Below are 12,332 nucleotides of genomic sequence, written 5' to 3'. Positions count from 1 at the left end.
AAAAATTAATTTGTTGTTCTTGCCCAGGTCGGGTAACCAACATTCCTCAAGGGATGGTGACGGACCAGTTTGGAATGATTGGCTTGTTAACATTCATCAGGGCAGCAGAGACAGATCCAGGAATGGTACATCTTGCATTAGGAAGTGATTTAACAACACTAGGTCTCAATCTCAACTCTCCTGAGTAAGTTTCTGGGTTTTAATCCTATCTGCACTTTTGGTTTTATTATGCTGTCATTCATAGTCCATTCACTTAGTTCACTTGACTGTCAAACCCACACACTGGTTTGCCAAAAAAAAATTCAAAAATGCAATGACAGTAAAATAAAATTTTCATAACAAAGAGAACTGTGCTTCTGGGCAAGCTTTCAATAAACCTAGTGGCTTTGCTTATTCTCTTAACTTCTCTAGAACTTTTTTCAAGGAATTGACAGTATACTGTTTATAGATGTAATGTATACATTCTTTTTCTAATAATAATAATATTATTCCTTGGGGATATCTACCCTTAACTCTAAGCAGTTTGGGGATAAATTAGGTTTATATAGTGTAATAATGAACAGAACACCTGCTGTGTTAGGCTGCACTGAAGATTAGCTTAAATGAAGGTGTAGGTGTATAGTTAATTTCCAGTGACTTAGTTCACCTTAGTTGAGCTAGTTTAGTCATCTAAGTTTGCAATGGAGGCAGTGGGGAGAAAGATAGTGACTGCACTAATGGTAGGAGAAGTACTTAAGACAGGTGAGATGAATAACCAGCCAACCCAGGGTGCCTCTCTTGTTCCAGTAGTTACAGAAGGAACTCAGATCGGTTTGCACAAAACTAGTGTCTTCTAGGTGACTGCAGTTGTGAGAAAAAATTATTTTCTGATGCTCTGACTTTCAGTTGAAAATCTCACACCTTTTTTTCATCACAGATTTATATAGTGCTAGACTTATAGACAGAGTAGTATATGTGTTTTAAGGTTTGCACTTACTATATTAAAAAAGCAAAGACCAGACAGCATACACATGTAGTTTCCATTTTTCATAAATTCATATGGACCTGCCTGTAATCAGGGAAGCTTGATGAACATGGATATCAAGCACAGGAAATATCGCTCCTTATTCTTCTGCTTTTCTTAGCAGCTATGCTGTAAATAACTGTATTTTTAGTATTTAATCACTGTATATAGTTTATAGGTTCTTGGATAGATAGGATAAGGGTTAACATTTGATGCAGACAGTTCCTATACTATAAAGCTGGTTTTACTTGATGCTGTAGAAAAGCTTTGCAAACAGCCTGTGCAGACCTCAGTGTCTGGCCTGCCATCTTTCCTTATGTTAAATATTCTTCACTTGCTCTATGAATTGTTGTTTGAAAAACTGAAAGATATGAATGGGCAAGTTTTTCTCCCCTGTGTGGTAGTTTGGTTGGTAAAAATACTGTATGACGTAAAACCTTAGCACAGTAAGTGTTCTTTTAGAAACAAATATTTAAAATTTTGTATTGCAACTGGTGTAAATTACCCCTTCTATCTCCTGTTTTGAAGAAGTGTAAAATCTTCACTGGTTAGTTTTAAAAGCAACCTGTCAGTATAAATTTTTCCTCCCCTTTTAAATCAGAGGCTAATAAATCAGAACCCACCAGGCTTGTGACAACTATTCCTAGTTAAATTAAAACTCTGCATAATAACACTGGATACTTGAAAATGGTTGGGACCTCCAGCACCTAACTTGAAGGGGAGAGAGATTTAAAAGGAAATCTTGACCCTGTAGTTCCCCATGGCAGTTCAAATGCAACCTTGCTCTGCATATTAAAAAGAAAATTAATAAACGTAACAGCTTTAGGAAAGTTTCCTTCTTTCTTCTCACTCCAGCTAGGGATTTGGTTGCATGATACAGCTTTTAGGTTTGTCAAATTGACTGTGAAAGAGTTTTTTTGGTTGGTTGGTTGGGAAGTTCATTTTTATAAATTTATGCTTTTGTTTTTTCTTCAGAAATCTTTATCCCAAATTTGCATCCCCATGGGCATCATCACCCTGTCGACCTCAAGACATAGGTAAGAGAGAAATAACTATTCAATTCAATATTAATATTTGCAAATTTATATTCATTTACGTGTCTTAATAGTTGCATCAATTCCGATTCTTTTTTAGACTTCCATGTTCCATCTGAATACTTAACTAACATTCACATTAGGGATAAGGTGAGTACGTGTGTGTGTGTGTGTGTGTGTGTGTGTGTGTGCATTTTTTGTTAATTTATTACCAGTAATTTTCTAGATTTTTTTTTCAGATAGGTAATGTTCAAAATCAGTCCATTTTGTGCATGTCCTCAGTCTTTCTAGAAGCAGTGTTGTGTTAACAGGCTGATTGGACGCATCAAGCACCCATTATATCTTACAAAAAGAGAATGGGCATGCAAAAGAATAGCTAAAAAGCACAGTATGTTTTTAAGAGTTTGCCCTTCATTTGAAGTTGAAGCTTTTTTGTGATATAATTCAAATGGTAAATTAAATGGAGGTATTTCTTCTTGAGATAAGCTCAGAATTGTGTTCTCATTTTTCTGTTGCATTCCATGCCTACATGAAAAAGGATTTTTTGAGATATATTTTCTTTCAACTGTTTGTAGAGATAATTGAAAAATACCATAAGAAATTTTAGTAGTGTTACTTAATAGGGTGTGAAGGGAGCAAATACGTGCAGAAGTAGTTTTTTTGTTTTTTTTCAAATAAAGTAAGCAGATACCAGGAGAAAGTTCTGTCTTGCTGGTTTGTCACATCTGTATTTTTCTATTGTATCCTTTAACTTGGAAAGGTTAACTAAAAGTGAAGAAAAATTAATTATTTTATTAATTATGAATCATGTTGTATAGAATATAATTTTTGACACACTTAGAATGGAAGGATGGAAGTTCTGGATGTATTCTTGTGTTAAGTGGGATAGTATGTTTTAAAACATTTATCTATTGTGATTTTTCATCCTCATTTTCTTCCATCTTTTGCAGCTGGCTGCAATAAAACTTGGCCGATATGGAGAAGATCTCCTGTTTTATCTCTATTACATGAATGGAGGAGATGTATTACAGCTATTAGCAGCAGTAGAGCTGTACGTTCAAACTCTTTTGTCAGTCTTATATGAGTTAATCTATTGCAGTAATGAAATGGCAGATGTTAAAAACAAAAACAAAAAATGGAACACCTAAACAAGTTAGACATTGAAAGCAAGAAGCTCTGTCAGTCTTGAACTGTAAATCTTTTTTTAAAATACCTCCTCCAACCTTGGTTTCATTTTGTACAGAGTTTTTTTACCTTCATTTAGTGGAAATCAAAAGCCCGTCCCATGTATTTTGCATTATGGAGCATTGTGGAACAAATGGCAGGTGCCAGTCATTACTGAATGTGTAACTTCCCTGTCTTCAGCAAAATAAGAACCAGTAAATACTCTTAAAAAGAGTTTGTTGTTAGAACCTACCAGATTTGAAGTTTCAAAGTCATGTGCTTTAGTTTGAGACCTAATAACTGTATGGAAGAGGTATGAAATCACAGGTTTAACCATGTTGTAGAAATTTTGTTCGGGATTTGAATGCATTGTACAGTTCGGATTGAAACCTTTAAAGTTAGTTTAATAAGTCAATTTTAGATAACTAATACTAAGAATTACTTCTCCTTTCTATTACAAATGAAAGATTTAACCGGGATTGGAGATACCACAAAGAAGAACGAGTATGGATCACCAGGGCACCCGGCATGGAGCCAACAATGAAAACCAATACGTACGAGAGGGGAACATATTACTTCTTTGACTGTCTTAACTGGAGGAAAGTAGCTAAGGTATCTCTTTTCCCTTGTGTAGATATTTTATTGGCCATGTACTTTTACAAAGACAAGAGTAAAACACAAAAATCTTCACACAAGTATCAAACTTTGTAATCTCCTGTTATTTAGGTTCATTACCTTAATTTCTGGTGTCTGGGAGAAAAAAGGTGGTCTGAAACACTGGCTTGCTTGTGGAAAATAAGGAGCTGTTGCTTATTTCCAGTTTTCTTTGGGAGTTTGAAGGACATAAGACTTCTTTGAGGAGTTTTGTTAAAACCGAAAGCTCTTCCCACAGCTCTTCCCTTCATAGAGTCGAAAAATGAAAAGCATTATTTGGCATTTTAGGAGTTGTACTTGCAAACATTTTATTACTTTGCTTTAGAAAATTAAATAGGACGCTACTACACCTCACTTAGGAATTTTAAATAGATGTGGGATGGGTGCAGGGAACGCGTTTTCGGTTTTTTGGGTACCAGCTCTCCTTAACCATACTTAGGAATTCCATGCAAGTTCTTTTAAATAACGTCTTCTAAGGGGGAGGCATATTTCTGCAATGCTTGTTTTCTATACCGTAGAACAAGAGGCATTAAAAAATCAGAATGCTCTATTAGCTTTTTCCCGTCCCCACTGTCATAACTTATTTGTCCCATTTTGTCTGTTAATAGTGTCAATAATGTTGTGTCAGACCATCTCTAGATACTGTATCACACACTTCTTTTCTCTAGAGAGCAACAGTTCAAATCAGATTAACTTTGAAGCCTTGAACTCAAATAGATGTGATTCTAGCATATATTTTGTGGCTCCATGTGTTTAGATATTTCATAGAATAAGAAATCTTTTCACCTGCAGCCCAACTTATGAATTGCTTGCTGAAAAGGCATTTCATTTCTGTGGGCAAGTTGTATCTATACACTTGGAGATTATGGAACATTGCATGAAATAGTTACATGTCTCTTGATGTGTAAACGTCTGTTTTAAAGAGAATAAAGTTCAGTGTCCTCCTCTGTCTATACGGCAGTTTGCCATCTAGCCATTAACTATATACATGCTGTTTTTATTTCCTCCCCCACTCCCTCCACCCAGTAATTTTGCGCAGTTTGTGCAAACTTCTCTCAGGAATTAACATTCCAGCTGCCCTTGAAGGATATGGGAGATTCTTTAGTTCAATTGCACATGTGACTCGTTGCCTCTGTTGCCGCAGGAAAACCCCAGAATCTGTAATTGACAGTTTTAATGGCAAGCCCTGCTTTTACGGTTTTTCCTAAGTGCAAGGTAATTCAAAAACTTCTAAACAAAAGCACCACTCCTCAAAAAGAGAACCCAAATACAAAGGAAGGTTTTCGTTTCTACTTGAATTACTCATTTTCTGCATGGTATACCTTCCTTAGGTTCCCCAAGATTCTGTTTAAAGCTATTTCATTATTGGCTAAGAATATCAGAGGGGAAGTAATTACCTTTTCAAAGGATAGGTTTCTTTTCTGGAGTCAACTGAGCGTGTTCCATTCATTTACAAGCAACGAGCCTCATGTAGTTTCACATATCAATGGAATTGTGGTTTTAGCTTGTGTGAACACACAATATTTCTTTTTACTTGGAGGAAGTGGTTCCCATTATCCATGGTATAAGGATAGTAATCTCTTCAGTGTTTCCTTTTTCTACCTGTAGTAAACGTATGCAGCTGCTAGTTAATGCTTAGCATTACTTTTTAAGACATTATTGTCTCTATTTGGAATCCTGAGTGCTATTCTGAAACTAGCATCCAGTGCTTGAGTGATGTACACTCCCATAAAGCATTCCTGAGATACTGGAGAGATAGGAACACTACTGTTCTCTGAATGGTCTTTCATGAGATCTCTATAAATTCTCTTCTTTTTATTTGCTTGCTGAAAGTAATTCCCCCAACATTAAGAAGCAATTGATAGCTAGTAAGGAGAGGGATAGTCTAAAGTTTTGCACTTGCGTTGGTCTTGCAACAAGGAACGTCATTTTATTTATTCCCCCTCAATGTCCATAAGAAGCAATAATACCTTTTCTTCTAGGCTTGTGTATTATTCCATAATGTAAAAAATTGAACTGGAATATTATTTTCAAATTTTTGTTTAACTTTGAGCAGGCAAATTGAGCACTGATCACAGGAAGGTAGAGAATGATTTTTGGGAAAATTTGAGATTTTTGTTGCATGGAAAAGGAGTTGTATACTAGAAATAACTCTGACATTTTCATCTTTGATAAATAAATAAGAATTTAGGTGCATGTTGTGTGAGCTTAGTTTTCCGTGGTAATGTCATTAACTCTGGTATTGATTTCTGGAGTGGACATTTCCTCTGAGGAAGACTAATACAGACTCACCCCAAAAAGAACAGCAATATTTGATAACACTGTGTTGCCTTGGATGCAAAGAAAAGTATGGCCAAGTAATTTATTTCTAACAAATGCAGAAGTAATTAATAAATATTTCTGGAAATTAGACCTGTAAGGAGCTGGAAAAAAAGAATTATGATAAATTGCAATCTCTTATTATTAACTGTTACATGATTAGTAGATGCTGGGAATATCAGTTCCTTAGAAGGCCACAATAATAACAATTGCTTAACAGTTTCACTAGTCCTTCTTTGAAGCAAGCATATAGCAATACTTGCTCGTAAATTACTTCTCATATGTGCATATTCAGTTATTTTTTCAGGGTGCTTTATAAATTTGGTTCTTGTTCTAGTGTATATGCTCAAATATAGGGCAGCACATACTCTAAGGTGTTGTGCTTTGCAGACGTAGGGTATTTTGCATTATAAGCTTACATATTGTCCCTATTGTAAATTACACTGCAGTATGAAATACTGCTGCAGTGAAATACAGCAGTTTACTTTAGATAACATGCCTAAATCTTAAGACTTAGGTTTGTAAAAGCATAAACCAGTTGTGATTAAGTAGATGTAGTGTTCTGGATTGTTTTTAACAAAAGTAAAGTAGGCTGAATAACTTCTTTCAAGAAAAATCAAATACTATATTTATCTTCTTTTATTAAAATACAGGCTCTACTTTTATATTCTTAATAGGTAATAGACTGAAGAAGGAAATTCAGCAAAGTAACTGAGAAATGAAAACTTCTAAACTATTAGGAAATAAAATCAAAATGATTCTGTTTTGACACATGGTAGTAAAAAGTGAAAAAAAGTATGAATGATAAACTTCAAAATCACCCTAAATGCAAAGTAGAAAACAGAAAAAATCTTATTACAGATGTTTGTTACATGGTTTTTCATCCTAGGGCACACGGAAAATATGCTGAGGTTAAAGACACTGATTATTTTTCACTGAGGTTTTGGCTATAGTTTGCTGCTGTTGGAGAGACTTGAGAGAGGAAGGGAAATAACTCTGACACCAAAAGTGCTTTCTACAATTGCACACTTACTGAAATCCTGACTTAAGTTGTCTGAAGTAAGCTGCTTGAATTTCTCCTTACTTTTCAGTGAGGAGAATTAATTTGAGTATAAGATTATAAAACCTTTTTACATTGTTGTTATAGTTCTAAAACGTGAAATTCTTTTTGGGAGAGAAAACTAAATTTTTATTTGCTTGTCAGGGTTGCTGTCTAGATGAAATTATTCCCTATCCTGTCAAGAGCAGTATTAATTGAAATGGATGCATAATTTCTAGAAAGTTAAATTTATTATTCCAGTTAAAATGTGGTATAGTATTTCAGCTCAGCCCCTAAAGTAGGTCTTTATATTCATCTTTACGTCAGTTTAAATGCTACTTTTAGGTTAAAAATTTGGAATTTTTAAGCTAGCCGTTGGATTTCTACCCTCTGCTCTCATAGTCTTACACAATCCAGAATATTTTGTCCTCAGGATGCTACCTATTGTGCTAACTTTTTTGTTTAGTTTTACTCTGTAACTGCTATGGATCATCTAAGCAATTTTCTCCTACCTCAAGTATCCTTTCCAGTTACTGTTTGTACATGTACAGTCTGATGTAACTTTGCTATCAAAGCAAGTTCTCAGGATGACATGAGAAGTGATTATCTTCTTTGCATAGAACAATTTATTTGGTGTCACTCATGCTGTAAGTTTTCACACACATCCAGTATTCATTATTCCTGGTTAATAAAGGATATTTAAGTTTTAATTATTACCTCCATGTGGAAAAGAAAGCAATTTAACACATTTATCGATGGATAAATGGAAATTTTTAACATCTTATTTGTGTCTGTTTATGTTAAATAATACCACTGCTGCTGTTGACATCCTGAACCACAGTGGCAAAAGCAAAAACATAAAGTATATCTATAATGTAAGTATTTTTCTCTCTGTAAATAATTGGGTTTTAGTTTCCAGAAATACTGGTCAATGAACTCTTTTTTCGGTATTGTCAGAACTTCAGGTGTTCATATATGCTACTGAATATTGAATTCAAGCTTTACTGACACTGGGATGCAAATCAAGAAGGCTGTTTTAAGCCTGTTTATTTTAGCAGTCAATGACAGTTTGAAGTATGAACTCACATACTTCTAGAGAAAATCTGATAGGGAAACATACTACTTCTGAAGGAGGGACTTCCAGTTTGTGGGACACAAAGGATTGCTCAGCTCCCTGAGCATTTATTCCAGGCATCTGGTTTGCAGCTCCTGCTGTCAGTAGAGGCTCACAACAGCCTTAAGTTTGGAAAAACCTTTTTTTGGAATACTGACACAGTCTGGTTTCTGATACTTACTGTATCTTACCAGTTTAATTAGCAATTTTCCATGGGTGATTTTGAAGGCATTTCAGAGCCTGTGGAAGTTCAGTTAACTGATTGAAGCTGAACATAATTTATAGTATCTGCAGGCCCTTCAATGATTATGTGCAAGATAGAAACCTTGACAGCCATGAAAGGTAGAGAAAACTTGAGTGCTATCTTTTCTGTTATAAAATGACTGCAGAATTACTGGAGATCATGGAGTCATAGACTGGTTTGGGTTGGAAGAAACATTAAAGACCGTCTATTTTAACCCCCCCATACCGTGGACAAGAACACCTTCCCGTAGACCAGGTTGCTCAAAGCCCCATCCAGCCTGGTCTTAAACACTTCCAGGGATGGGGTAGCCACAACTTCTCTGAGTAGCCTGTTCCAGTGTCTTGCCACTCTCACTGTAAAGAATTTATTTCTAATATCCAATCTAATTGCTGCCCTTCTTCGGCTTAAGGCCACTCCCCCTTGTCCTATCATATGTGCCCTTGCAAAACGTCACTCTCCACCCTTCCTATAGGCCCCCTAAGATCCACCCAACCTAATCCAGCCTTTGACACCAAAGTACATGTATAGACTTGTACCCCTTGATCTTGCTTCTTACCCAAGGGGGGAGCAGCATCTCTTCAGTCTCAGCACGTGTGTATCTGCACAAAAGGAGAACATACACCAGCTGGCATGCAGGTTTTTTTTAGGAATGCCAGAAGCAATTCATTTGTGTATATATGACCTAAAGAAGTCCAAAGAAACACACCATCTAAATAAATAAACAACCCCCAAAAACCAACCAACTGAAAAAAAGAAAAACAACCCTAAAAAAACTTTGGTTGGAGTAGAGAGCCGGGAACTAGAAATGCAGCAGATGTGCAGCATTTCAGTGCAGATGGCTGTAGCTTCACATAGGTTTTGCTAGGGTTTTCCAGTTTTAGAGACAGTATTCTCAGGGTAGTACAGAATGCTTCACATTTTCCACTACTTCATTTCCTTACATGCTGAATGTTCTTTCTCTGCTAAATGGGCCTTGCTTTGCCTTGAATGAAGAGAGGTCTGAGAGTTGGATTTCCTAGATTTTATTTCTGTTCTTGAATTAATTTAGTACAGATTTACATGTACTGAAATATTACTATTTAATCACTTTAGAGAGTGTTCTAAAATTATCTCTTCATTACTCATATGTTTTCATCTCTGTGTGAAAATAGTGGGGTAAGTTTGCTTTGCAGATACAGATGATGTTCTGCTGAGGTTCACCAAGTTAGATAAATTACTGTGCATGTCCAAAGTTGTTGAATTACCAAGAAGTACCCCTAAAGAACAGTTATGAAACTTATGCTTACCCTGTTTCTTGAAGGAAAATAAAATAGGGATGAGACATAGTTAAACTGATGAAAGGGTCTGAAAAATTTAAGATTTCAGGTTTGGTGGGTCTGGTGCTTAAATATGAGTATGAAATGTGGAGGAATATTTTGATAAATTTTAGCTTAAGTGGGTTTCAGTACTTTGTACCTGGACATTTTCACAGAATCATTTAAGTTAGAAAAGGCCTCTAAGATCAAATCTGGCCTTTTATGCACCACCACTACATCAAACAGACCTTAGCACTAGGTCCAGTTGTTTCTGAACACCTCCCTGATGTCCAGCCTGAACCTCCCCATGTGCATCAGGAACCTATTTGGTCTGGTAGTGTGACACAAAAATATTCCCAAACTTTAGTTCATCCAGAATAAGCCTCTGTACTCCTGACATGTTGAAAGACAGCTTTTGTTTGTAATTCAGCTCATGCTGTGATTATGTATTTGTGGGTTTTGTATGTGCATATATGGAATTATTTGAGATTATAACAAGAGTTCTCAGGGTCATGTTGCATTCAAAAGAATTGGAGAGCCTATGTGTTGCAGATGTAATGGCTTAGAATTGTTGTAATTTACTACTTTTTTCTCCTTAAAATATGGAATTTAAGATACCAAAGTCATGCGATGTTGCCTTAGGATAAGTTAATACTTGATCTCTTCTGTATTTGTGCTTTTCAAGTATGGCTGGTGGACCAGGTCTTCACAAGTAAATGATACATTGTTTTATTTGGGTTTGTCTTATTTTTTTTTTTTTAACTGTAGGAGTTCCACCTGGAATATGACAAATTAGAAGAAAGGCCTCATCTGCCATCAACCTTCAACTACAACCCTGCTCAGCAAGCCTTCTAAAGACTTCCCTTTTCTTGGGGTATGGCTGTCTCAGCACAATACTCAACATAACTGCAGAACTGATGTGGCTCAGGCATCCTGGTTTTAATTCCTTGAGGATCTGGCAATTGGCTCATGCGAAGGGTCACCATTTGAGGTCCTGCCTTACTAATTATGTGCTGCCCAACAACTAAATTTGTAATTGTTTTTCTTTAGTTTGAGCAGGGTCTGAATTTCTGTTTTTGTTTTCTTTTTTGCCAGCAGACAAGCTTGGGTCTGTAAAGACAAGCGAGTACACTGACAAAAGTTTACCACTTAGTTTTCCAAAATGTAAAAACAAAAAAAAAGAAAAAAGACAAAAAATTAGACGACAAAATTTGCATTGTTCATTGTAGCACTATTGGTAATAAAAAATGTTTGTGCATTTTTATGTGAAGATCCTTCTCGTATTTCATTTGGAAAGATGAGCAAGGTTTGCTTCCTTCATTTTACTTCCCCTTCTGTTTTTGAAAGGCAGTTTTCGCCAAGCTTAATGCAAGAATATCTGACTGTTTAGAAGAAAGATATTGCCACAGTCTCTGGTTAGTTTCCAGAGTTGTGTATTACTGAGCTTCATCTTTCCAGAATGAGCAAAACACTGTCCAGTCTTTGTTACGATTTTGTAATAAATGTGTACATTTTTTTTAAATTTTTGGACATCACATGAATAAAGGTATGTATGTACGAATGTGTATATATTATATATATGACATCTATTTTGGAAAATGTTTGCCCTGCTGTACCTCATTTTTAGGAGGTGTGCATGGATGCAATATATGAAAACGGGACATTCTGGAACTGCTGGTCAGGGGACTACTTTGTCGCCCTGTGCACTAAAGGGCCAGATTTTCAGCAGCCAAGGACATCCATACCCAAGTGAATGTGATGGGACTTAAAGAAGTGAACTGAGACAATTCACTCTGGCTGTTTGAACAGCAGCGTTTCATAGGAAGAGAAAAAAAAAAAAAAGATCAATCTTGTATTTTCTGACCACATAAAGGCTTCTTCTCTTTGTAATAAAGTAGAAAAGCTCTCCTCACTGCAGTGTTGACTTTGATTTGAGATTGTGAAATTATTTCTTCAACAATGGAAAATGGAAAAAAAATTGAAGTATTAAAACTATCGAGCTGTACAGTGGTTAAGACACTTGAAGAGTCTTTTTGCTGCTGACAAGTAAATTTATGAGAATTTCATATTCTTTTCCACAGTAAAGTTTCCACAACCAAAAACTTTGGTTAACCTTGGTTTCAGATCCCCTCTCTATAATAGCAAATAATTTTTAGAAAGATGGGTGGGTACCATGTCAAATGATAGAAAGATGCGTCAAGAATTCATCTCTTGGGAGAAGCTTGGGTTAGAACTGATCACAGCTTAGTTCCATGTTGATGTTTTCCCACTTAAAACAGAAATACATTTCATTTGGTGATTGCTATTACTTGAACTTCCAGATGCAAATAAACGTGAATATAGACTGGTTCTGAAAACTGTAACTGTTCTGGGTGGAGAAAGAAAAACCTGAACTGTTGGGATGGTTTTCTTTTTCTAGATATGATTGTCACTTCTCATTGAGTTGCCTCTGATGATGCAGACCAT

General features: G+C 35.8%; 1 protein-coding gene across 1 annotated transcript in view; it reads left to right on the top strand.

Annotated features, from left to right (window-relative positions):
• Positions 1-11,783, top strand: part of CNOT2 (CCR4-NOT transcription complex subunit 2) — an 83,661-nt gene extending 71,878 nt beyond the window's left edge. The window contains exons 10-15 of the mRNA XM_083858733.1: positions 28-184; positions 1,979-2,040; positions 2,138-2,187; positions 2,988-3,088; positions 3,669-3,813; positions 10,635-11,783. Coding sequence (XP_083714859.1) covers positions 28-184; positions 1,979-2,040; positions 2,138-2,187; positions 2,988-3,088; positions 3,669-3,813; positions 10,635-10,721 — 602 coding nt within the window. The 3' untranslated portion in view covers positions 10,722-11,783. The remainder of the gene's footprint in view (positions 1-27; positions 185-1,978; positions 2,041-2,137; positions 2,188-2,987; positions 3,089-3,668; positions 3,814-10,634) is intronic.
• Positions 11,784-12,332: the final 549 nt, after the last annotated feature.

The sequence above is a fragment of the Zosterops lateralis genome (genome assembly GCF_965231275.1).
Source record: "Zosterops lateralis genome assembly, chromosome: 4".
NCBI classification, from domain to species: Eukaryota; Metazoa; Chordata; class Aves; order Passeriformes; family Zosteropidae; genus Zosterops; species Zosterops lateralis.
Note: the sequence above shows the minus strand (reverse complement) of the source record. Positions and strands in the feature narration are given on the sequence as shown.